At 38.8% G+C, this 27,469-nt stretch overlaps 1 protein-coding gene across 1 annotated transcript; it reads right to left on the bottom strand.

Moving 5' to 3' along the window:
* Window positions 1–6,910: 6,910 nt before the first annotated feature.
* EEF1E1 (eukaryotic translation elongation factor 1 epsilon 1) lies at window positions 6,911–24,237 on the bottom strand. The gene is made up of 4 exons (XM_010402933.3): window positions 24,067–24,237; window positions 21,819–22,019; window positions 14,530–14,625; window positions 6,911–7,557 (listed from the first exon to the last, which is right to left on the bottom strand). Exons 1-4 carry the CDS (start codon window positions 24,220–24,222, stop codon window positions 7,417–7,419), a joined length of 594 nt encoding a protein of 197 aa, XP_010401235.3. The 5' UTR covers window positions 24,223–24,237; the 3' UTR covers window positions 6,911–7,416.
* Between the last annotated feature and the right edge of the window lie 3,232 nt (window positions 24,238–27,469).

Raw genomic sequence — 27,469 nt, 5'->3', positions numbered from 1 at the left:
GGAGTAATATGTATTCTTTGTTAGAAATTAGTTCTGTCCGTGTTATACTCTGCATAGCTTTTGTAAGTAGGAGCAATTGTGTAGCTCAGGGAAAAAAAAGGGATTTTTTAAAGCTATTAGAACTGACACAAAAAAATGATCCTATTATTAAATTCTGTGTCACATCATAAAAGCTTGGAAACTGCTCACTGAAATTACTATATGGGAGGTTTTTTTGACAATATCTATAATCTTCTAAATTCAGGCTTAAAAATGAGTGAATTGGTTTTGTTGAAACAATCCCCTCCAAAATCAGGCAAAATATAGCTGGAGTCTGTCTAACAAAATGAAGCTTACACTGGGAAGTGTTCAATACTTCAACTAATATTATTATTAAATTTAGCACAAATATATAATGTAATGTAGTTTTTTACTCCTTCACTGTTACATAAATATTACGTTAATTAGGCAATTAGTAGATATAAGAATTATTTTCAAAGTAGCTCCCTTCTGCATTATCTTTTTTCCCCAAAGTGACCACATATTGCAACCTATAAATTAGTATTTATATTTTTCCACTTGAATCCAAAGCATGTAAGTACTTGACAATCACCAGTAAATTACAGTAGTGCTCATATATTAATAATATCTGCAGCATATTGCCGCTGGCTCGGGCTAGAATTGTTCAAATGTTAATTTTACCCTTTCCAGCTTAGCTGCCATCCTTTCATAGCCTCTCAGACAAGTTATTTCCCCCTCTAAGCCCTATGCTCCAGCTTTTTATTTGCTAAGGAGGAAATCCTGTAGTTAAGGGGCTTTGTAACTACTGCGTTTCTCGGAAAGTTTTTATATCATGACTAATGTCAGGTTTGGAATTATGGGACTGCAACAAGGGTAAATCCTGTGACAGATTTCTAGGACTACTGTCCTGAAACCATTCCTCCTTTGTTTGAATAATGTTGGGGGTTTTTGGGGTGGTTTTTTTTTGGTTGGTTTTGTTTTGTTTTTTAAGAAGCTGCTTGATTTGTTGTATTTATGCCTGCTTTTGTTTTTTGTTCCCCTGCTTACTCTCATTGCCCAGTCAAGCTTATTTTCAAAACATATTTTAAAGAAATTAAGGAGGACTTAAAGAGGTGATGGGTATGAAAAGACAATACTTGTGGAGCTCCGAACCTGTCAGTTTATAGAAAGTAGTCATCAAGTCACAAAAATATGGAAATAGCTATGGCTTGGAGCATGAAAATCAACATATGTAGTCATCATGTATTTTTTTGGAAGATAGGCTAAACAACCTCTGTCATTTTTGCCGTGCAATGGAACCCGTTTTCTCTTTTAGGGATCACCCTGCCACTTCCCATTAGCATTAGCAGCACTCTGAATTGCAAAATCTTCAGATGAATGTGCCGAGTCCTGTCATTTCCCCCACAGGCTGTCTGGCGATGATAATCCACTAAAGGATTATTTCATCCAAGTGGCGGTGTCCGAGTCAAATGCCGGCAACAGGCAGGGAAACCCAAACCTGTTGAGGCAGACATCTGCCCAGATGGGAGGAATCGGAGCGACGGCCCTTAAGAGGGCAAGGCGGGGGACATACTTTGTGCCAGCAGAATAAGTCCATGGGCTGCACCCGTGATGGGAGAGCAAGACCACAATCGTGATGGCTGGAAGTTTGCGGGCTGCGATGCCGATGCTGGCCAAAGCAGGCCCGGGGCTGTGCTCTTTGGAGGGGTGCCTTGTCACATTAGCCGGGCGGCCACTGTGTTTGATGCTCAACCTGGACAGACAGGCCTGCCAGGCAGAAACTGCTCAGGCAGATGATGCTGGGGAGGACAAAAATTATCCACCGCAAGACTGAGAAGACAGATGACACCCAGCAGGAACAGCAAGCCAGATCTGCAGAATCCACAATGCAGCTGGCTAGCCCGGGGCTACCTGCCTCTTTGAAGAGGAACAGACATCACCTACGAGCTGTCAAATTAGATCACCAGCCTGAAAATGCTGAAAGATTTAGTTCTTCCAACAGAGAAGGGAAAGTTTAATGGATGAAAATCTTCCTAAAGGGGCCAAGGTAGTGTGGGAGGGGAAAGGAGAATCCTTCAGATGCAGCAACAATGAAAAATGAATCACCTCCCGCCTGCCTGCAGAGTGAGAGATGGGATGTGCGGTGTTCTGTGGCAGCCGTGCTGGCTGTAGTCACTACCAGCGTGGAAAATAAAGGCCACGCCTGCAGGAACGTGCACAGAGCAGCAACAAGTAATGCTTGCTACAAAATCGATCCCCCTTTCCAAATCTGTGATATCTTTATAGCGCCCTGGAGCCGGGCTCTGAAGTATGATACATCTCACATTCAAGACATGCAGCCGTGGGATACAAAGGCACAGTCTGAATCCGAAAGCCCGGTGCAGCAAGAGGTGCATGCCAGCATTTCCCCTCTCATTTCTTTTGCAATAAAATTCAAGCACAAAGGAAATATGCGCAACACAAGTCAATTTTGATAAATAAATAGAAAAAAAAATTAAGATTACCAAGTGAGTAAGCATGTGCTCAGGTGTGTGGTGAATATGCAACCTGGCGTTTCCATGAGGGACAGCAGCAGCATGATCCAATTATAGATGCAAAGAAGAAATACTGCTGTTAGGGGGAAAATATTAAATGTAGCAATCCATGAAGCAGCTGCATCATTGCAATTACACTTTGAAGTTAAAGACTGTGAAACACACCAAAGATTAAAAGAGGTGATAAGATTAAAAACCAAAAGGGGAAAAAATCAAATAGGCCTACTGATCCCTCTTTCTAACAAAAAAAAAAAAAAAAAAATCAAAAAAGGTAGAAAAAATGGACATACTAGGTTCTGTATATACATACAGTTGCAAAATCAATTTATGGCCATACAAACAAATCTACTTGAAAAATCTATTCCCAACTTCAACATTCACGTAGCAGACAAGCCATAAATCACATGTAGAGATGCAGAGGATTCTAGTAGATCAGAAAGAGTATGAACCAGACTTCTGAATAGAAGAGCTTACACTGGATTTCTTAATAATGATTTTATAGTTCTCTCTATTCCTTTATTTTCATCTATCTCAGATAATCACATTTTAAGTACTTTGTCATCTTCCAAATCAACAGCTGACTTTTGATCATCTATTGTTTTTTTAACCAAGCAGAAAATAAAGATACCCAAGTTCTACTGCTCTTTTATCTGTAATGGTACTTGTGTGTATTTCACAGACAAAATCACTTCTAAGTCACATTTTCATGTAAAATAGTTAATATAAATGAATGTCATATTTGAATTGCAAAGTACATCTACATTAAATCTTACTTAAGAGTCTCGGCTCCCTGTGAATAACCCAGGATCCACACCCACACTGAAGGGTGCAGAGTAATCTTCCATCAGCAATAATTGAAATTTATGTGTGTATATGTGTGTGAGAGAGACACAAGATGACATTGTAGAATTATTTTATCAAGATACTCCAAAGCTGTAACACCTATTGGGAAGTCTAAGGTGCACCTCACAAAAAAAAAGCTCCCCATTTCTAGGCCTGTGCGCTTCCAAATATTCAGACAGTAGCAGAAAATTCCTGAGAGAAGGTCTACTTCAGTTTACAAATATTTTGAAGAGGGTTGGGTAGGCTATAGAGAAGGAATACAAGATAAAAAAGATTAAAAACATATGAAAATATCACCTCTTACAGGAAAACAGCTGTTTCCTTGGAGACTTCACTGGCAGAAGTTAAACTTTCTACACAAAGATCTCTGGAAATTCAATAGGTGCACACCTATTGGTGGCAAATACTTACTGTGGGTGGGACAAAGAAAGGTAACAAAACTTGCTGGGTTGGACTGTATTGAGTGAGAATCAGAAGTGATGCCTTCTAACTAATTTTCTGTGTGAAACACTGAGATGCCAACCTGGAAGGTAAATCACTGATGACCAGGAACATGACAGAAAGCATGTTACACATTTAAGATATCATAAATAATTTCTTTAGTTTTGCTGCTGAAAAGCCTCCACTTTGGTTCCATCCGAATTGTCAGATTTAAGATTTTCTTTTCAGGTCTAAACTGGAACTATTTTTTTTTTTTTGTTCAGTGTAATCTTTCCAAATTTCTCATTCCTACCTGCTCTTTTCTAATCCCATATTAAACTTGGATTTTTCTATAAATCACCGTTGCCCAGTTACAAGTCTCAGAGCAAGAAACAGCCCTACAGACTTCAGACATCAAACTGAACTCTCACTTAAAAATGAAGTTACACATACAGAGACAACTAAAAATCATCAGCACACTTCTAACATATCTGATGCAATACTTGAACACCTGTTTCAACCTGGTTGGTCTACAAGCAGTCATCTTGGCATCAAGGGGAAAAAGTCAAAGTGCTAAGTGTAGGATTTCACTGAACACTTGCAATTATCATATTTATTTCACTTTTGAATTCTTCTGTTGCTGAAAGGTTGTCATGCAGCACTATCTCACCATATGGCAACACACTCAAGTCCCAGGGGCACATACTTAAAAGACCATAACATGTCAGGCCCCTTGAATAAATTAGAACAATTATGCAAAATAATAATACTGCAATGATGAGATACATTAACAAATGAAAGTGTCGCTGTTCATGAAATGCTGTGAAAATAAATTCCACACATCACTGTGGTCATCATCATCATCACAATGCAAAGCAACAAAAGTAAAACAACATCACAGTGCCCTTCAGCAACAGAGGTTTTAAGAAAGGAGAAAGGGGATGCAAGGGAGAAAAGTCTCTTTTACTAATGCTCAGTGAAAAAAGAATAAAATATTGCATAAAGAGGAAGCTTTAACAGCAGCTGAACATTTACCCATGCAAACCCTTTACAGACCATCAATGTTAATTTGAGAGCTCCCACTACATACCTCATCTTTTAAAATTATGAAGCATAGTTGTAAAAAATGTACCTCATACAGTCTCAGACTGACTCAGAGTTGTGTGATTTTTCAGAAGTTTTCTTACAGAATTTGTTTGTCCTTGATCAAAAGGCATTAGATAGAAAGGGGGAGAGGCGAGAAAAATCAATACCATCTGGTTTTCCCAGTCATCTCTCTAAAGGCAAAGTCTCAATTCATCCTTCTTTGCTTTTAACCCTCTATCCCCTTAAGTTTCTCCAAGCAGGGGAGAGAAAATCGAAATATGCTCAATTTACTATATGATAAAGACCAAATGCCTTTTAGATAGTAGAGAGTTAAATATTACTAATCCACTTCTAAGTATTTCATCTTTCTACTAGGTGAACTTTTTTTTTAAACATTTCAGCAGCAAGTAACGCTTTTGTTCTACACCAGAGAAAATAAAACTGGCACAAGAGGCTGGGGGATACTGCAGCAGTAGCATGTGGCCAACTTGTGAAATCCCAATACTTGCAAACAGCAGCTGTTTGGGATTAAAAAAAAAAAAGACACTTTGTAGCATCATCTCTACAACAACCTGCCTGAAAAGATGACAGTATTGTTTCCAGCAACATTTAGGTGTGGTTCAATTTCAGCATTCTCAGCTGTAATGTAAGCTATTTTCACGGATGAAGGCTTGCACATACATTTTAAAGAGCTTAAATCATTCTCACTTACAAAAGCATAGGTAAAAACAGTAAATCTGTAAGATGAACAAGAAACTTCCCTAAACCCTGACCCAATGCACTGATGATTCACACCCCTTCTGAAACAAAATGGTTCACTATAGCAGAATTTAGTAGAAGTGCAGGTACTTTTCTAAGTCTTACCCTCACTTGCTCCCACATGTGAAAGAAAAAGCAAACTCACTTAAATACATACTGTAAGATAAAAAATATTTGAATAAATTGGATATTAAGAGTACAAGTACTGACAGTAAACACCTGAAGCTCTCAGGTAGTTGAATATGGAAAGCTTTGAGCGTGAAGTTTCTAATCTACCTTTGTACTAAAGCCCATTCCACAACTCTTGAACAGATCTCAAGATTTCAGAGAGATCTTTTTAAGTACATAAAGTGAGTTTCTAAATAGCAAAGGACAAGAGTAGCTAGAAGTGGATAATTAAGCACTCGGGAAACGGTGAGAAGTTTCTGAAATTTTTTCCCTATAAGTAATTTCATGTGCCTGTAAACCCTCAGTGAAAGAATTAAAAATAGAATTATGTTTATCTACAGAAAACATCTACTAGAGCCTGGAGTTGTCCAGGTTATGGTTATCCCTGCAATTTTCTTCTGTCCATTTATGTGTCAGGATATATTTTAACTACCTCATTATCTACTTACTTTTTCTTCTAAGGACTTTTAACATTCAAAATGTTCAAACATCTACCCAAGATATCTTTTTATATTTACTAGGTGAGAGGCTCCTGAGTAGCACATAAAACAAGAATGTATGAGTGGTATGAGTGAAGTTGTCTGTTAAACATTGCTGTATAAACCAACAGAGAAGTTCATTTATCAATTAGAATATCAAAGTATTTTTGTATTTCTTTCATGTCTTAAAAGAAATGTTATCTGAATCGTGCAGAAGGTAATTAACCAATTCAAGTTAGCACTTTTATATTTGTTACAGATAAAAATCAGAGGACTACATTCTACAGTAAAATGACCCATCCAACTGTGTGACTCAACAACAGTGTGGTTGGTTTTAAAGTCTACTTTAAACGTTGCTAGTGAACTTGACAGAGCAGCAAATTATCTTAAGAGTTGAGGGTTTTGGTTGGTTTTGTTGGGGGGCTAGGAAAAGTGCATTTGCACTCGTGTAAAAAATGAAGTGAGGCACATGCAAAATCTTTAAGAACACGAACTTTGCTACCCAGTTTGAAAGAAAATGCTTCTAGATTCAAAACAGTACACCACAATATGAAGCAGGAAGTAAATTAACCTTTTAAAATCTTCTTTACTGAAGAAAAACTAGAAAGTTTCACAGCCAAATTAAGACTACAGTTTTAAAATAATTTATTCAGTCACATAAATACTTTGTAACATTTGCATGTTCCCTTTTTCACATCCTTGGCACACAATATAGCTCTTAACTTGTACAAAACTAGTGTAAACATCCATGGAAAACAAAATGAAAGCTGGTCGACATACATAAAAACTCAATAAATAGCAAAAGGAGTGAATAATTGATGGCAAAGATAATGTAATTTCACTTGAATGTTTAATTAAAGGAACTTTAAATTTTTAAAAAAATAGTGAATTAAAACTGCATTTCCATCTTTCTACCATTTTTGCATTTAATCAGATACACAATAACAGTTCTTTAGTTCAAATTCTTGAATGAACAACAGCAACTCAATACAGCTGTATTATTTGAGGCATTGACAGTTTTGGTTCACATACAGGTGGTCACAAAACAGTATTTGCATGTTAGTGGCTTTGGACAGTACAACTTCTAAACTCCCACACCTCGTTCCAACACGACATTAAGATTTGCCTTAATGAGCATTAGTGTATAATCTGTTCTTGATAAAGATGACATTGGACAGATGCTGTCGGACACCTGGGTAATGCTGAATGTGGTTGAACCAACGAGACACATTAAGGTATTTCTCCTTTTCTTGCACTGTGAGGTCCACCTGCATGGGGAATAAATACAAAGCACCAGTAACATCAGGCACTGCACTATTAGAGTCATAACATGTGGTAAGGTGAAATAAAAGTGGATAGTTTTACAAATCATTTAAACTCGGGTATGTTGTTACAGTCCAGCAACATTCTATCCTAACTTCACATAGTAAAACTCAAGCCCATAATATGTATATGGACTTTTAATTTACTCAAATGAACAGACCTGGAGGTGGAATATACATTTGCATTATAGAGAGCGTGGAAAAGCTTGCAAGAATTAAAGGCATCTCTCTATTCATGGGCTCAGCATACAGTACTGGGGGGTGCAGGGAAGAGTTCTACAACATGCACAACCCTTTCATGTTAATTTAGCAGACAGTCTTGTCTCACAGGCAAAGTGACTACTTCATGTTTCAAGGTGTACTCTAAGTACAGGAGTAAGCTTTTTCCAGGCAATTTGAGACTGGATAGGATAACTGGAAGTTGTTTTGTATGACTATTGAATAAAATGGAATAGTTACTAAGAATCAGTGTAACTTAACTATTCAGATCTGCTAGCTCACATTATTAAGATAGCAATGTCATGATTCAAATTACAACAGTAAAACAAACTGGAAACCTGTCCATACTTCATAAAAATATTTAAAGTGCTGTCACACAAAACAGCTTCAAGATCAATCAGGAAGAAGTCTCTAACTATCTTTTCAACATCTCCTTGTCACAGGAATTGCGGCTAAGATTAATGCAGAGCTTCAAGCCTATCTTTAATCAGAGGACTGGCTTAGGTAGAGCTAACTACAGTTATAGATCCAAATTCTACCTTTAAAAGTCTTTCAAATTTAGATCAGCAACATCCTCAAACCTTTACTACAAAATCTGTTATTACTTTGGAGTCTTTCAAGCCAGCTGTAGAACTAGTCCCACCTTTTATCACTTGTATTACTATTCTTGACTAGCAATTTTATGTCTTCTTATTTCTCTGTAATCAATTTGGCCTATCAGTTTAGACCATGATGTCTTTTCTCACATTAGCATACTACAGCTGAATTACAAATGGGGTAGACCTCAAAACAGACTATGAAACCTGGATCAGAAACCAAATGTGATCCTCATATCAAACTACCCTATCCTATCTCACCAATACCGAAACCAATCAGTGCAGGATTCACCTCACCTCGTTTTCAGTTAGCCAAGTTAACCACCAAGCTTAACTTAAATCTTTACAACACCTGCAGTCAATGAAGAAGGACACAGGACAGTTTTAACAGACCAAATCACTATCTAGACATGCCTGATACACGTTTAGATTTCTAAAGCTAATCAAGGTTAATCTCCTCCACAGCTAAACAGATGGCAAATTCCTTACGCTTTGTTCCACAAACACTAGATTTTATGGACGCTGCAGGTTCCCTGAAAATTTCATCTTGGGAACAAGATAGCTGGAAATAAATCTGTTTCAACAAACTTTGGATCACAGGAAGAGTTACACATACTCATTTACACATATTCAGGTTTGTGAATAAAAAGCTGCTCTTTAAACCCAAGTCAAATTTCACCTTGTGACACACCACCCTTTTGAATTCAAGAGCTGCCTGTTAGATTTGCTGCTTCTCCTTGCTGTTCTCTCACACAGCCCAGCATTTGGCTTAGAACTGGGAAGCTTTAAACACGTAGCAGCAAAAAAGAATGTAAGGATATATACTAGAAGATGAACCAGTGGAAAAATACTGAGGAAGAAGAATTTCAAGGAGTTGTAGAAAGGAATTCTAAACCAATGGAACATAGCATTAAAGCTCAATTAACGGGAAGTTAAGAGCATAGTAACTGTGGCAGCAGCCAAAAAGAAGGGATCTTGCAGCTGCTCCTAAACCCAAGTGGCTGCCCTTCCTAGGGAACATACCTGCCAGAATACAAGCACAGCACTACAGATGTATTTCTGTAACAACTTCTGCCGTTTTGTACTGTTATGAACCCCAGTTCAGGCAGTATGAGAAAATCTGCTTTGCTTGCTGCTGGCGTGGAAATGTAAACACTGTTCCTAGAGTTGGATAGTCTGATAGAAATGCACAGAAAACCCATAAAAACCAGCCATATATTTTTGCTGATCTAGAAATATAAGAGAGTTATTGGCAATTAACCAAGTGAATAGCACTAACCAGAACAGCACTAACAAAGGGGAAAAAAAATCTACATTTTTTTTAAAGGCATTACAAATGAAAAATGGAAGCTATTGTAATATAACACTTTCACAAATTGCCTGAGTTTCTGCAAGTGCAGTATATTCAGGACCAAAAAGATGCAGTACCATTTAGGGAGAGATGCTTTTGATCACCTGCAGTGTGTTATAATTAATGGTAGTTGGATGCTGATGCTTGATATGAAGCTGTAGAACCATTTACAAAGTAACACAGTTCGTGAAAAGAACAACGTGTGTACTCCAAGGCAATCTAAAACTACTGGAAGCGAAGAAAGGTATTTAAGTAAGAGCAAATACTAAAATACCAAAACTTTAAGTTCCTTGAGTTTACAACGACCTTTTTCAAAGTCTTTAATGGGTAAGCACCTGGTTAGGGAAAGGCTGAGCGAAACTTTAGATTCTGCAGCAGATACAGTATTTCCTTCCCATAATCTTTTACTGATAATTCTCAATCTTCACATTTCTCCAATGTAAATCAAAAATAGAAGTCTGGAAAACTAGTCCTCTTTCATTCTGTTAGCGTAGTGAAAAAACATCTGAAGGGCAAAACAGACAGCTATGCTAATAATAAAGCCCCTTTTTGTACTCTAGGCACAACAAGCAAGATATTTTTACTTATTTACATAATGTACTCTATCAGTGAAATATATTAAAAAGCACTTTGTGGCATGCTCTACTTTTTACTCGGAACATAACTCTTAGGTTAATTGTTTAGAGATCACTTCCATGGCATTTTTTACAACATTTTGTTAGATGGGTATTTTCTGTTCTTCCTCATTAAATTAGATAATTCCCCCAAGTTAAGAAAGGCTGCTGTTCTGCTGTTAAAATAATTATTTGCTATTAAAGCAATTATTTTAATAGCAAAGAAGCAGACACTTAATTTGACAGGCTTTTTTTTTTTTTTTTCCCATGAAAAAAAAGTCTTTTTCTTCCACCGTAAAGCTCACTGAGGGAACCAAGGTAGTTATCATACAATGCAACTCTAAGAGTTTCTGAAAGGGCTAAAAATACACAAGCTTTAATTATATTTTCTTTCTGTAGCATTGGGGATGCAGGCATAAAGTCCCATTCCCATACCCTGCATGTCATGGAAAATCTAAAAATACCTGCCTACATATGAAGCTCTTCAGCATCAAGTAAAGGATAGGAAACTATCTGACTTTTTAAGTTTAGCCTTTAGATATGGGAGAAAAAGCCCTACAGCTGGATGGTGTATATCATGACATACATGTACTTTCACATAGTTTTGTCTGAGTTTCTGCTGTTAAAGGAATAAGCTTAAAATTACAACTTTTCTGTAAGTTAAAACTGGTTTTCTTGGATTTTAGTTCAAGAACTATTTTTAGCATCATTGCTTAGAAAAGCCTGTTACCTCAGTACTAAAATAAGCAACACATCAGTGAATATTAACAAAAATTCATGGCCATCTGTTTATTACAGGAAATGTTCCTCATGGAAAAAGTAACTCCAAAATAAACTACTATTGTAGTCTCAGTTCAATATTAGTAGTTCTGACTCAAGGATAACAGCTTAGTTTGTTTTGTATTTGATCATATTCAGTTTGATCCCAAAATTTTGACTGAGGCGTCTTCTATTTGCAGATATAAACTTCACCCATAAGTAATTTTCCAAACCTTATTAAAGAAATTTTCAAGTCAGACATATAGACTTGAGACCACTTCCTTGGTTCTGACATTTTTGAAGTATAAAAGCAGATCAATCTTCATATTGATTATTTCTCTAGAAACAGAACTGGACTTGTGCTGGTCAAAAATATTTAAGAATGAAGACATCTGGAAACTTTTTAAAAAAAATAATTTAAAATAAAAAACAAATATGAAAACAAGTTCATTACCACAGGGGGAATTTAATGCTTACTGATTGCCAAGCTAACCTCAAGCAATGCTTCTAAATTCATGCTTTCTCTGCAGTCTATGCTTTAACCTAGTAGAACTTCATTGTTCGTATTTATCCACATATGTATTTCTGGAATTGAAGTGTCTATAAGACAACAACATTAATATTACATACACAGAGACATCAAGTATATATGACAATGTAGATCATATTGATTGAAAAGGCAGTATCAACCATTACACCTTTTGGGTGTTTGTGACCTATATTATGATGCAGAACAACGTGTACTATTCAGTTCCTGCCTTATTACTATGCATGTGTATTTCTAATTAAAAGACTCAAAATAGATTCTGTCTGCAAAAAGCCTGAAACGTTACCTGTGAATCTGATTCTCACTGACTGAAAGAATAATTCTTTTCCCACAATATGGACTTTTAAACACATTGCACTATTGTGTTTAGTAAGATAACTAGAAGGGACAGGGAGAACGAAAGGCAGGCACACAACTCCAGAATTAAGAGTTGCTGCTGTTCAGTAGACAAACTGATTAATCAGTTCAAATGGATGAGCCTGAACAATGAAGAATCAGACTCCAGAACCCCTCCTGGATAATGGGAAGGGCAACATGTAGATAGGAGGAGGGAATGAATACAAAGATGGATGATCTATACTCAGAAACACCAAGGTGAAGAACTGATTGGTTGGTCTTAAAAACTCTTGCAATGAAATGTGCATCAGAAGGGCTTCAAAGTTTCACTACTTGGCTATTCAGGATGATCATGGTATGTCAGTAATATTTACAGGATCCTATCACTAATGTCTGTGTTAGCACGTAGTTTTTAGTCTATACCCTTAAAGGTATTATCAGTAATGTTTTTGGATCAATTTTCTAGACAACTTGATGGACAGCAAGATCTGTGGGTTTGCCCTATGCCCCATGTCTCCCATTTCTACCTCCTTTCTTAAAGCATTATAAGAAACATGTATTGTTATTTTGCACAAGGCTTAGCTGAAGCAGTGGTGGATAAGACAAACTGCTTCTCTGAACCACATCACATAAGGAGATACAGCAGCTTTCCCTGCCTTCCCCATAAAGCTTAGGGCAGAGCACCAGCTCTGGACATACTCTCTTCCAATCACAAGAAAAATAAAAATAATTAAAAAAAAATATTAAAAAACCCCCAGAAAACCACGAGATTCTACAGTTCAAGATCCTGCCTCTGTCTGTTAATTCTGAAACCTTCAAAATACATGTAATTCCTGGTTAGTAGCTTCTAGATTTTCATATTTATTTAGAATAGTCACTCCATTGCTTGCCCTTTATACCCTTCTGATTCAGAAAATTACCTTCCATGAAATCAAACATTTCAGAAACAGATGCTGTACTATAAACTTGTCCCAAGTAGTGTCTGGATGGTTGCAGGCACCCAGGAGCACCAAGTCATTTGTTTTTACCATCTGTTCTATTTCCCAAAGCAATAACTTGTATCTTTTCTTCTTGATTAGGTGGTCTACTCTAGAGCAAACTCAAAATTTAAAATATGCTTGGATTTTCCCCTAAGTTTTTTTTTAAAAGTCTCATTTGAACTTGTACTCTCTTACAGAATATTCAATCATATTTTCAGAAAGTATAGTTTTTTTAATGTCTGCATATTATATGTGAAAGGTAGCCCATTCTGACACTGTAGTCAACACATCTATCCTACTACTTAAGCTATTTTACAAGGCAAATATGATTTAACAGAATTAATTCTATGTGACTTACTCTAGCGTGTTTTCAAAAACCTTCTGAAATGAAGCTTCCCTTCCCTCTCCTCTCCTTGACACTCATTTGAACTTTTGCTCTTGGACAGTCAAGATAGATACATAAGTTCTCTTTCATTTCTGATAGTATTTCACTACTTGGTTCCCCCTCCCCTCTGCTTTCATTTTGAAATGTAGTATTCTTCCACACTTCTCCCAGAGCTCTGCTTTTCATTGTATTAAAGCAACCATTCATGAAGTTGACTGAATTCAATTCTCAGACACACATGCATTTGTCAGAGGCATCTTCTTCTAATTATCCTCACCCCCTCCCCCCCAGTTTTCTAATGCAAAACTGACTGATTTCATCCTCTCCCAAGAATTCAGTAGACCTTTTTGTATAAGTCCTTTGGTTTCTTCCCACTCCAGAGAATGACAATGGCTCATTTACAAACACATTGCAGCCACCAAAATGCAAAGAGCTTCTACTGTTTTATCTTTAAATTAACACTTGGGGTTCAGAACTGAAGGTGCACCAATTTTTAAGCACTTCATAGTAGCCTGAGCTAACTACAAAACATCTCAACATCTTCCCCACTCAGCACAAACTTATTTTTGGGGTGTTTTTTTTTCCCTTTTCCTCCTGAGCACCAGCTCCCCATGTTATTTTCGTATTATGTACCTTATCAAGTCTTATCACTCACATCTTGAAACACAAATGACAATTCATTATGGCTCAAACTTTTTTACATGTAGTCATCCTTCAGGAACTTTATTTACATGCATTTGTATTTCTCTAATACTAATGAAGTTAGTACTTTCAGTTCTGACACATCCTTCCAGCTTCATTTATCTATTTCCCCATGTAGTTCTGTGAGCAGTCACGTTTCAGACTCAAACAGGCAAGAATCCTCAATCCTAGAAACACAGGGATAGGTATCATCCTTGCTACATTTCACAGAGGAAACTGAAGCATTTGGACACTACAGGTCTTCTGACAGATCCATAGCTACATATTAAAGAATAAAATGAAAAACTTAAAAACAAGTTTTGTTTTCCTCTGTTCTGTCCCCTGTCATTGATAAGTTCAGTAGGTCAACTTCTACAACAATAAAATGCCCTTTAGATAAATAACAATTATAATACTTGTACATATAAAAATGATGCAAGTAATGCTTACCATGATATGATGCAATCCATAGTACATCAAAATGTCTGCTAAGGTAAAAATGCTTCCTGCAAGGTAGACTTTATCTTCAAGGTGCATGTTAAGATCCTAAAAAGGAAGAAGTCATTACACTGCTGTAGTATTGACCTTGTGAAACAATATATAAAGGCAGTTGTTAAAAATAATAGAAACTTCCTCTGGAGACCATGCACATAAAATAAACACCAGTTTTAAATTATCCCAACTCAGCTAACAAGACAAGAAAAGAAGAAAAAATTCTAGAAAGTAAGTGACAAGATAATAAAATATCATTCTTTGACAGTGAGAATTAGGTAAAATTTAAATGCTGGTCTCTGAAAGTAGTGCTTTATATCTAGTGAATTTTTTGTAAATGGAAATGCAATTTATTTTAGGCTGACTCCACAGAAATACTTTCAAGTCTGTCTTTTCTTCAATTCAAATTACTGAAATTCCAAAATTAAAGAGTTGTGTATTTATCAGGCACGCAAATTCAAGTATTTAACATTTGATTAGTCGAAAATGCAGTCCCTATGATAAAAGGACAGCACACAGTTCTTCCAGCAGCAGCTATGCCTGTCCTCCAGGACTCTGTGCAGCTGATCAGCAAGGTTCTGGAGCTCCAAATGTGTAAGAATCAAGGAAGCACACAGGCATAGTGGGGTGGGAGACAAGGTGTTTCAAGCTTAATGCTTGAAACCCATCAGCTGCTATCGCTTGAAACCTGCTTTTATTAATGTTGAAATCACTGCTAGCAATTCTTTGTGACTGATATTGTCAATTCAGCTGCTGTCCAAGCCTCTAAGAGAGCATTTCAGCATTTTAAGATAATCTCTCAACTGCTCCAGATCAGAGGCTATGACGGTGGATAGTAGGAGGCTTCTATTTAGGTTCAGTAAATATTTCAAATGTGTATTAACAGAAAGACCCCTTTTCACGGCTTTTTGTATGCAACCATTCTCTGCCAGAAAACAAGAGGCTGACAGGCTCAGTGTTGCTCAAGTTTATCAGTTCTGAGGACACAGGCATCATGCATTAGCTCTACCTTTTTACCTGTCCTTCCTTTTCTCCAAATCTTACCTACTTGTCATCCAATTTATGCACCTTTCTGCCCCCTACTTTCCTCTAAAGAAATGTAATAACAAATGAAATTACCTACTTTAACCCCGACTCCAGCACAAGCCAATAGTATTTACAATATTCTTTTCAGACATGTACAAAAAACCAGTTTCCCAGCTTTTCCTTGGTTTTGGAAACTTTCCTTATCTGAAGGGAAAAAAAGGAGCACACAACATCTGCTTAAGCCACTCCCTCCCCCTGCCCTAGAAACAGAGGTAAGCCGCTTAAACGTAACTAACATTTCTAAAAATTTTATTTTTTCAGTCTCAGTTACAGAATATTCCATTTTCAGACAACCTCTAACTGAAAAAAAAAGTCTCAGGAAAGGACAAGGGGGTTAATAATCAGTGAACAACTGAAAAATTATATTTGGCCGTAAAGCATTTGGCACTTTTTTGTGGTTACATAATTTTACTGATACAGAGATATCCTATAGTACATACATTGAAAATAAACCAAGACCAAACCACAAAACTAAAATGTTGAGATTTTAAGACATCTAACCTTGCATTTGCTTTTGACAAGTTCGACTCCATTAAGCCACCTTACTATTCTTCGATAACCTCTTCATGACAGGACTCCTGCACTTCTGTAATATTTAAACCTCCCCATGTCTGTTTTGATTTCTTTTATTAGAGTAAATCAGGGAAAAATATTAACCCCTGCATAGTTAAAATTCTGTAAGGTCAACTGCCCCTGGCTATGTAGCTTCTTTTGTTTAGACTGGTTTACTGCTTTGTTCATGTTAGTTAGCGCTCGAATTACTTCAAACATGTAACTACAGCTCTATGGAATTTCCTACATGCAACACAAAGGCAAATACAATGGTAAGAAGAAAAAACTTGCAGGAAGAAAAAAACCCCAAACCTAGAGATTTGGTTACTAGGAAAAAAGCCCCATAAACTTGCCTGTTTTGATACAAATTCTCTGACCAGCATTTTTCATTTCAATTAACCAGAAATTCCACATGCATTATAATAAAAACTAACACCACTGAAATTATATCTTCTCCCCCTCCTCCCCCACTCTTCTTAGCTTAGGCTATGGAATCAGGATTTTGTAAAGTAAAAAGCTCATTATCTCTGAAGGTACCATTACCACAGTTATTTCCCTGCTCAAAATTTTGGATTTCTGCATCAAAGAAATTACAGCATGCTAATTCTGAGTTTTATATTGCACGTGTACACTCAAAATAGTCATCAATAAAAAAATCCTAAAACTTTAAAGGCAAGGTAAGCCATTACAGCGTGAACAAGTCTTTATTCTGGCTCATCAAATTTTATGAAGTCACTTAACTGAGCAAATTAAATTTGACAAAAATGGTTTAGTCTTGTATAAATTAGCATTAGTTTACAATTCTGGTTTTGAACATGTACTTTTCTCCCCTAAAATACAGGCAGATATTCTAATTTCATTCTGCAAGTCATGCTAATTCAGAAACACCAAAGTATTTTTTTTTCCATGTGCATTAGGCACATTTAGTTAATCTTGCCTCATGGGTTATGCTTCCCATGGATGATTATATAACTGGCTAATAGCCAAATGTGCCAGAATTCCTGAAAGTCAAGTTTGCTTAAGTGATCACAGTATTAAAGTGAAATAAGTGTTCCTGTCCTGGAGAGATTAATGAAAATATGAACACAAAACTGTATAGAATTTCTATTACATGCAGGAAATTTAGGTCTGCTGGCTGACATTTGAATCATTTGCCTTTCATGTACTGAATGCCACTATTCAAATGAATTACATATATACAAACCCAGAATTAAAAGACTAAGATAGTCCTGGAAGTTGCTTGAAACTATATAAACTTACTGTTGCAATCCCTCGGGAAACTCTTTCTCAAATTTCAGACAGGTACTTAAGGCATAGCTGCATTACAATGCATTAACATACACTGAACAACTGCAGCAATTCAAACACCATTTTTGGGTATGAGCAACAGAAAGAAGAACTGTTCCATTATTTATGGACTAACTGATGGATTTCCATTTGCTTGTTCTATGGGGAAAAAAAAATCCAATTTACAGCCCATATCTAGCAACAGCTCAACACATCCCATTCACAGCCCCCCAGTATTGCTTACTGCCTGTTAAATATGCAATCCAATGGCCTGTAATCCATTTAACCTGCTCAAGCCGCTGAATCCCTGCCAGTCACCACAAGTTGTGACAGTGGCTCGGAAAAGGAACAGTTGCTTCTTATGACAACTCAGGACCTAATCACACTCTGATTTTGTTCTGGATATTTTGCCCACAACACCCTGCTGGTGTGTGTGCTTCCCTTACACACACAAGCACATCCTGCCCTTTCAGTCAGCAAGATTCTCGAGGTCATTTATGCCCTAAATGCTTTTATATCTCTCACTCCATGCAAAGACAAAGCTGAGCACTCCCAAATGCTTCAGGAAAGCCCCTGACAATGCAGAACCCAAGAAAGGGTTTCTGCAGCCATATCCAAGAAAAGCAGAATTACACTTTTGGTACATAGACATATTTTTAATTCTCATGTAAGACTCTTCTCTCTAACTGGCAAACTATAGCTAAACCTGGTCTGAAAGAATATTATATACAACATACTGAGTTTCCTGTAAAAGACAGAAGAAAAATAATCAACAAATGTTGCTGCAATAATCAAAATCAATCTTTAAACCTGTAAGTCTGCAAAAATATCCTGGTGCTAACAGAAGAGGTAAAGAAGTGAACACTGAAAATTGAAATTTGAAAAATGTTTGCTGGACAGGCTTGCCAAAGCAGGGAAGCATCCCATTCAGAACGCCCAAAAAACAGTGTACAGAACTATGGATTAATGGCATGAACAGAGCATGGATTTACCTACTTCTGTACCTGTGTAAACAGTAATTTTTCAAGCAAGCACATTAAATAAAAATTACAGCTCTTATTCAGATTTCTAAATGGATTTCATGATTAGAGCCAGGCAGCATAGGAAACTGGGATAAAGCTAACTGAAATAATGGAATATTGTTTTGTATGAGACACTGAAAGTAGTACACAAAGATACTTAGTTGTAATTATCCTTCAGAGACCAGAGGTTTCTATAGTTATGTGGATGCTTTTTTGTGAATTTAACAAGCTACCAGTTATTTGCAGAAGTTTCTGAAGATGGGATGTGAGGTGGAAAGAACCCTCAGGTTTAAAATACCTAAAATTGATAAAGCAGAGACATTAATATCTCCTGAACAGAATTCACTAACATCTAAGTAGACATTTGATGGCACAAAGGTTCTCAGTTCCTTCCCTGACGAGCAAAAAAAACACTAGTTATCCTGCATGACAACTCAGAAATTTTCTGATTTTTTTTTTCCTATGCAGCTTAATTTACCACTAACTAAAAATCAAAGAAACAAAAGACTATACTCTTTTATCCTGTGGAAAAGAAAGTTAATATAATGCACTGGATATTATACTATCACTGCTACTGACATTCATTTTTCCTACATATCTGCTGAGGAACAGATATGGAGCAAAAGTACTGGCAGCAAAAGTACTGCTCCCATTAATTTTGCCTAGAACAGAAGCACAAATCAAAATTAGACAAAACTCAACAAGCCCTTTTATTGGCCCATTCTGAACAGTGTGGCATTTGCTCTGAAAGAATATAAAAACCCTTGTTGAGATGGTCTGTTCCACCATTATTTTCCTGCCAAGTAACAGCTTTAGGCAACATGTTAGTAAGAACAATTTAACAACCTATTTTCATAAAGCAAACAGAAAATCCTTCCTGTTCAAATTCACAAACATGAAACCACTTATTTACCGACATTTTGTAGAACCACATCAGTTAAGGGTTAAATCAAGGCAGCCTAAAGTTTATAGCAGAAGTGACTGAACTGTTTTTGGCGCAGCTTATTATAAATTGTGGCTCTAGGCTGCAACCGTCCCAAGACTGCCATTGTGTATTCCAGACACATTGTAAAACTACAGCCTCAGACTTCCCTCCCTATTTTAGTTTTTCTTTTTTTTCACCCATACTCCCTTTTGGCACAGTACACTTTAATGGTAGGCTGCCTCTTTTCTGATTAATCATGGTGGCAAGAGAACAAATTACAAAAAAAAGCCCTTAATTGCTATGCTATGCAATTATTAGTGCTGAAACAATTCCACAGCAGCCTTGTGTTAAAATAAATTCTGGTTATTCAACACTTGCTAAAAAAAAATTCCACAGCAAAACTTAAATGGTAATATTAGACTGCACTTAGAGATTCTCTCTCAACTAACATTGTTTCTCAGTAAGGAAATTTTACTTTGCCTGGAAACACTGGATTTATCTACATATTTGCATTTCAGCACATTATTTCTTCTACACAGCCAGTGCCACTAAGGCCAAAGCTGAAAAGAGATCCCAGCTTCAGCAGGAAACTGCCATATCTCTCCATCTGGTTTTAATGCTGCAATGCAGTTCTGCAAATACTCACACGTATGTGCTGACAATGAAGGTATCATCACTAAAACCATCCCAAGCAGGTGAATTTTGTGATAATAAGACAGAAAACTTGCTTTTGGTTTTTATATGATAGAAAGGCAAGAAAGATAAATGGAAGTTAGTTATTTGTTCTCATACGGTCTTCTCACAGTTTGGGAGAACAAAAAGCATCACAAGTTTCAAGTCTGTTTAAAGAATGACTGAAACTGTGTGACATTTGTCATAAAAGTTTAGACAACAGGGACCTCCAAAGGCCACCTCATCATACCACAGCTAAACCTGAAGTTAAACCCTGTTTAGTCAGTGCCTCCTTCAATCAAGTTCTAAAAATCCTAAAGTGTAGACAGTTTTCATGCAGTATCTGTAGAGTAACCACGACTGTGGAAGCTTTTGATAGCATTTGCACACAGAAAGTAAGAGCAGAGATGTTACAAAAAGAGAAGCAATATAAACCAACTTATGATTAACCAGTGGAAGATATTCCCCAGATACAATGAAACCAAGATAACTCTGATTATTTGGGGTTCAAGTGAGAGAAATGGTTCTTCAGGATTTTCACTGGGTTGGTAAGGCAGGCATGATCACCCTCAGGATTAAGAGGGCTGTCAGCTCAAAGAGTAACAAAGTTTCACTTTGTATCATTTTAAGATGCAAGATTTTCCTTGATTTTAAGTAACAGCATGCTAATGCTCCTTCAGTTTATCTTTGGTTTCTGCACACCTTGCAAGAGCCAGAAGTATTATGTTCTGCCAGCTTTAAGTAAAGTCAACCTTGCAGCTCAAAAAGTTATTTCTAAACTCAGTCTCACTGGCAGCACTGAGCAATGTAACTCTCCATCTAAAACATTCTTTCAAAATTAGAAAAAAAGAACCATGTAAAAAATTGATTGAATTTCACTGCTCTTTTACACACACTTTATAAACAGTGCTTAACAGTGTAAAGCAAATTTTCTCTTCAAGTTGTTCGCACAAGACTGCAAAAATACTAATTACCACTTGCAAGGAGTAAGAAGGAAAACAGAGTAAGCTTTGCTATCTGCTCCTTGTCATCTGGCTGCTCAAACAACGGGGTGACCTTCAAGATTCTCTTTCCTGCTTCCACCTGTTTAAGAGGAAGTAAGCTTCAGCCTACAAGAAAAGTTTAATAATAGCAGACCAAGGACTCCACACAAAGTAGCTCAATGTGAAGGACAGTTCTGTAGAGGTTGCTTTATGATTTCACTTTTCACACACAATTTTGTCCAGTACCTCCTTTTAGCATCAATACAAATTACCACAGCATCAACTATGGCCTGTATCCCATAATTGCCAAATAGTAAGACTAGCTCTTAAAATGATCAGAAAAGTGTTATCCTGCAACACCAACTTGCTTATAACCAAGGGTTTATGAAGATAGTAAGAAACTGGCACCTCACACAGGCAGCTGAACAGTCTCTAACTCTAACTTCATAATTTACAGCCTTACAGCCACTGAGCACTGCAAAAGCTCTGCTTCACAAATTTTACAGTTATTGCTGTTTTCCTGTTTCAGGTTGTTGAGGTATTTTTGTCAATAAAAGTGAAAAGCAGCAAGAGGAATAAAAGCCAGTACTTAGTGATACTGCCAAGCCTTCAGCATTTGTTCAGTTTTATTAATTGGATGCTCATACACGCATTAGCACCGTAATCTTCAAGGTCTAGTCACTCTAAAATTCAGTAGCAAGGTAATTAGGCACTTCTTACCTTCAGAACTGTTCTAATATCTTCCTTACTGGAGCCTCCATTTACTCGAGTCACTCTGTATTCCAGCCACTGCTGCACCACAGCTTTCTCCTCGGCAGTGCTTCCCAGCAGCTGCTCTTTCCTAGCCTGCCTGACCAGGTGGGCAGCAATGGTCATCAGCCCCGTCAGCCCAGGGCCATTGTTGGTTTGGAGAACAGGAACCTAAAAGTGGAAACAAAAGTGTAAGACTAAACAAACAATTAAAGAAAGCAGTCTCTACATGAATGGCTATTGTTTTTTTACATTCCCTCAAAAGGACCTTTGAAGCAATGTATTAGAATTTAGAAGCATTCATGGCAAAGGTAGTGCCATCATAACCAAGTCTGTATTCACTTTTTGCTCTTTGGGGTGTTTTCTTTTGAGTTCTTACAGAAAAACATGAACAAACCAAGACACCTTTAGCTCCAATTAAGCAAATTCTGCCAATATTAGTCAGAAATAACATTGCTTGTTCTAACACTGGCAGAAATCTTATTAACTGACTTCTAAATGGTTTCCAAATTCAGGACTCTGACTTAAGACCATGAAGTCAGTACCATCCAACTTGTCTCTGAGCAAGCAGGCTGCAGTAACCACACCTCTTGAAAAGCTTTTTCCTACCTACTGCTCCATTCCCAAATGCCCTGACAGCAGTCAGGAGCTCACTGGTACCAGGAGGACAACACAACACAACACATCTCCAGCTTTAACCATGTCTTTGTGAGTGACAGCACAGGTTCAACTGTGGGAAAGGAAACTGAACCACCATCTCAAGAAATTAAGTGAGTGAACTGAAACTCACTGCAACAGGCTGAGGCCCATTCTGTCATTTATGACATAAAATGAAGGAAGCTGATTAAATGCAACACTCTTTCTTTTAAAGTATCTGCCCACACAGAGGAGTCTGTCTATGTTCACACTTATTTAATATAAGGTGCAAGTTGAAAGCATAATACTATTTTCATAGTTATACCAAGAGTCTTTGACTACTATTAAGCTTTTTCCACTGAGCATGCTGCTAGAAAAAGTTGCAGACAGATCTAGTTACTTGAATTTTTCAGCCTTATGCTTTACAGTGATAGTGCTAAAATTCCAGTTGGGCTGTAATAATTAAGTAATTAAAGCAGCTTTCACAACTGAAGAATACATATAGATATTCAGGACTCTAATCATAAAGTCAGTTAAAAAATCCCAAAACATAAGGCAACTGCATAGCTTCATTTCTCAACCAACCTTTTTCAGGAGTTGTCAGGTTGTCACACAAATTGCTCACAAATTTGTGACACTCCTGGCTCCATATTACATTTTTCATGCCTCAACTGCCTCCTAGACCATGGAACCTAGTGTTTCCATACAAACTTTGAAACATTAAGACATCTAGAGCCATAGAATTGTCAAGGTTCGAAAAGACCTTTAAGATCATCCAGTCCAGCCATCCAGCCAGCACTACCACTGCAAGCCCTAAATCACCTCACCCAGCACCACACCCAGACATCTCTTAAACGTCTCCAGAAATGGTGACTCCACCACCTCCCTGGGAAACCAGCTCCAATGCCCGACCAGCACAAGAGGGAAAAACATTTTCTCAAATCTAATCTGAATCTCTCCCCTCTCAGCTTAAGGCCATTTCCCCCAGGCCTCTCACTGCAGGCACAGCAGATGCACCGGCCCCCACCCCACTACAACCTCCTGTCAGGTAGGAGTACTTTAAAAGAATAATATTTAAGTCAACACGCCCTCACTACAAACATGCTCCTATTATTAAAACAGCATCTTTTTTTTTCCCCCCCCCCCCATGTAATTTAACCAAGATAGCACAGACATAACTCGCACAGGCACAGGAAAAGGAGTGGTGAAAGAACAAGTCAAGCAGAGTATGTCAAGCCGAAATCCCTTCCACGACACATGATGATCCTTCCCACAAGCAGAGGAATGGGGTTTCCAGAACCTACAGGCTGGCAGGCAGGAGGCCCTACAACACCCACAACACATGTGGGTTGGTGAAGGAAGGGCTGCAGGGAGCACAGGTGAGACGCTGCTCAAGGAGATGCCAGCTGGTACCTGGGGGGCCGCAGCCACCGTCATATGGGTGTGTGGGGGAAATTGCCAGGGAGGCGGGAAGGGAAGCTGGGAGGGAAGCAACCATCGGGGAAAGGAGACCAGAGGACGCCCGCCCTCCCGCGCGTGCCGCCACCGCCACCCGCTCCAGGCCCCTCCTCGCTCCCTTCACCTTCCGCTCCCCCTGGACGCCGTACTTGTTCCCGCCCGGCAGCCCCAGCAGCCGCTCCAGCAGCTCCAGCTCCTCCGCGCCCGTACCGCTGCCGCCATCTTGCACGGCGGGACACGCGAGCCACGGAGGGAGGGCAGCAACAACCGCGCGCCCCATTGGCGGACGGAGCTAAGGCACCGCCGGAGGAAGAGCCACTGCCATTGGCCCGAAGGGGCCGCTCAGCCAATCAGAAGCCAAGGGGGGTTTTGCGTTCAGCCCTGCGGGGGGAGGGAAGACCAGCGGGGTCACGGAGAGCGCGTGCGCAGTTGCGCTGCACGTCCCCGGCCGCACGGGGCGTGGCCTCGCGGTGGGGGCGGGGCAGCCGTGAGGGGCGGGGGGCGGGGCCGCCCCGTGCCCATCTCCGGCGGGGGCGGTGCCGGGGCGGCGCTGGGGCCGCGCGGCCGAGTCCCGCCCGTGGGGTTTCACGGTATCAGCTTGGTTGGAAAAGACCTTTGAGATCACCGAGTCCGGTCTATGACCCAACACCACCATGTCAGTGAGACCACGTCCAGTCTGTCCTTAAACACCTCCAGAGATGGGGACTCCACCACCTTCCCGGGCAGCCCATTCCAATGCCTAATCACCTTTTCTGTGGAAAAATTCCTCCTGATGTCCAACCTGAACATCCCCTGCCGCAGCTTTAGGCCATTTCCTCTTGTTCTATTGCCGGTTGCCTGGGAGAAGAGGCCACCCCCACGTGGCTACACCTCCTTTCAGGCAGCTGTAGAGAGTGAAGTGGTTCCCCCGAGCCTCCTCTTCTCCAGGCTCAACACCCCCAGCTCCCTCAGCCACTCCTCACAGGACTTGTGCTCCAGACCCTTCCCCAGCTTCGCTGCCCTTCTCTGGACAGCCCCAGCTCTGTCCCCGGGGTCTCCCCACTCCCGGCGTCCTGACCGGCCCCGCGCTGCTCGGTTCGATGGATGGCTCAGCGCCTCGCAAGGAGGTGCCCTGATGTGCCCTGGGGATGCCCTCAGGTTACCAACACAGACCGGCCCTCCCTTCTCCGGGGGTTCTCAGGAACCATTGCACCGCTTCTATCCATCCAATTGCCCGTCCTGCCTTCCTCCACCTGGCAAATATTGAATTCGTTGTGCAAGGGCAGCTAAATTTAGTAGGGGAGCTGGAGTCTTGTGGAGAGCTACATCACTAGGGGTCTTGTGAAATCAAAGATCAGCCAGAACCAAGCCGCTACCCAAGGGCAGGCAGCAAAGGAGGAAGAGGAGGGATAAAAGTAGGGTTAAGAAAATCATCCTAATCCCCACTGTTAATAGTAGTAGCGAAGTTAAGAGATAAACCCCACAAAATCTCAGCTGGCCATGAAATATCCTGATTTAACTGCACATTAGTGTATGTGAGATTTGATGAAGACATGATTCCTTTCCAATGGAATATACTCTGCTGCAGATGTCATACTTGCATGTCTGATCATAAATGTTAGGAATGAAAAAAAATTTAGATTGGCAGGTCTACTTGTGCAGGGTATCAAAACGCAATTCTTGACAGAAGACTACTAAACACCAAACTAACATTTTTTACTAAAAAGAATGAACTAGTCTTGTCCTACTACTGACATTTTCACAATCCAGACTCAAGGCTATCACTGCGTTAGTCATCTCAGATAACATGATCCTGACAAATGTCCTGTTTCTCCAGTGAAACACTTTATCTTGATACAAGGTGACATTTAGACTTGTACCTTCTGTTAAAGCCTGAAAGTGGACACTGAGCCTTCCTCTGGCTGGGGAGCAAATCTGAAATTGTGAGTGGATTTTTAAGCTTTGGCAGGACTTCGTAGGATCTTTTATACTAACATCTACAAAGCACTTAATTAAAAACCAATAGCTCTGCCTTGAAAATGGCCTTGCTCTTTGCAAAGCCTTTTTTAATTCTTCAGCTCCTTTCTTTAAGCAATATCTTCAAATGATATTGTTTCAGCAGTGTTCCAGCTGTGTGTGATATCAATGAATGATCTAAAATTATACAGAAAGCCTTCCTTTTCAGTGGGAAAATTGAAAGAAATGCTTTGCTCCCGTTTTAAAAGCTAGTTGATAGTTTCATTATTGAGCAATTTTACTTTTGATAATGAACCATCTATCAGTAAATGTATACCTACACTTACAGGTTATTTTACATATTTATGGTTTTTAGATGCTTTGGAACCTAGAAGAGGTGACGTACCAGTGTAAAATATTAGTATCGATGTGTTGAAATATCTATCAGTTAAAATAAAAAGGTTACAATCTCAGTCAGATGAAACCTGAGGGTTGTTGGGTGGTTGCTTGGTTTTTTTTTTTTTCTTATGACATTCCTTCCACCTCAAAGTTTTAAAGACCTTGGAAAAGGAGACTTTATAAATCAGATGGAGAAGATTAACTGCTTATGGTTGTGTAGTAGTTTTCCCTTGATAGCAGTGTTTAGCAAAGTCTCTCTCCCTTTCTTTTTCTGTGCACAGTTCTCCCTTCATTCCATTAGGTGGAGCTTTGTGATTAAGGCTACAGAAGAAACTTGTTTCCGAGTGCAAAATAATTCACCACGAAATGGCTGGGGGAGGAGGTGAACGAAGCCTTCTTTGCTTAGAGGTATCGCTGTCCTGTATAGAAGCTCGAGACACAAAAATCTGAATCAAGTCCCCCACATACAAGGAAAATAAATTGAAAAATCGATTCTGTCAAACGGGGCCCTGCTCTAATCTGCTGTTGTCATAGTCAAGTTCCGAATCTAAAATACCTTAGGTTATAAATTAAATGTCAAATATAATTAATTTGGCACTCGAAACATGAAGTGGATGACTGTCCTTTGGAGAAAGCCTGACAGCTTTATGTATGTCACATTGGTATCTGTTAAAACAAGCTTCACATGCCAGACGATCCTTGTGTGAATCATATTGCTGTTAGCTGTACCAGAATTTTGTCGATGGAATAAGTCTCAGAACAGTTTTCTCCTTAATTGTCTGAAGCTTTTGCAAGACAATATAAATCAAGTGTCATCTCCATCATCTGTGCAGAATAATGGTTTTATCATACATCAAATAAGCAATTTATTTCTTATTCATTACTACAGAAGCTATTGTTGAATATTTACATACAAATCTATATTTTATACAAATGGAGACTGTTTTCTGTCCTGTGCCTTGAACCCACTGCAGTTACAATTTGAATCCAGTTTTCATTCCATCTTCTTAAGTTCAGCAACAGCGGCTGTAGCCCCGTATTCCTCTTCTGCAGGGAGGCCGAGGTTATAACTGAGTACCACTCCTTCCTCAGCCCACTTCCCTGGGGCATGGAGATCCCATTTGCATGGCCTCCTCCCCTTGCCCCAAACCAGAAGCAAAGAGGTTTTTCTTCACATTTTGCGTTTTGTATCC

The sequence above is a fragment of the Corvus cornix genome, chromosome 2 (assembly GCF_000738735.6).
Source record: "Corvus cornix cornix isolate S_Up_H32 chromosome 2, ASM73873v5, whole genome shotgun sequence".
Classification (NCBI taxonomy): domain Eukaryota; kingdom Metazoa; phylum Chordata; class Aves; order Passeriformes; family Corvidae; genus Corvus; species Corvus cornix.
The sequence above is the reverse complement of the archived record's forward strand: the minus strand, read 5'-3'. Positions and strand labels throughout refer to the sequence as shown.

What these genes read in the sequence shown, in the direction of transcription:
- EEF1E1 (XM_010402933.3), bottom strand. Translation starts at nt 24,222, where the DNA reads ATGGGGCGCGCGGTTGTTGCTGCCCTCCCTCCGTGGCTCGCGTGTCCC. An exon ending in GCGTCCAGGGGGAGCGGAAG is followed by an intron (nt 22,020 to 24,066) that starts GTGAAGGGAGCG and finishes TTCCACTTTTAG; the next exon opens with GTTCCTGTTCTCCAAACCAA. An exon ending in ATATTAGAACAGTTCTGAAG is followed by an intron (nt 14,626 to 21,818) that starts GTAAGAAGTGCC and finishes CTTCCTTTTTAG; the next exon opens with GATCTTAACATGCACCTTGA.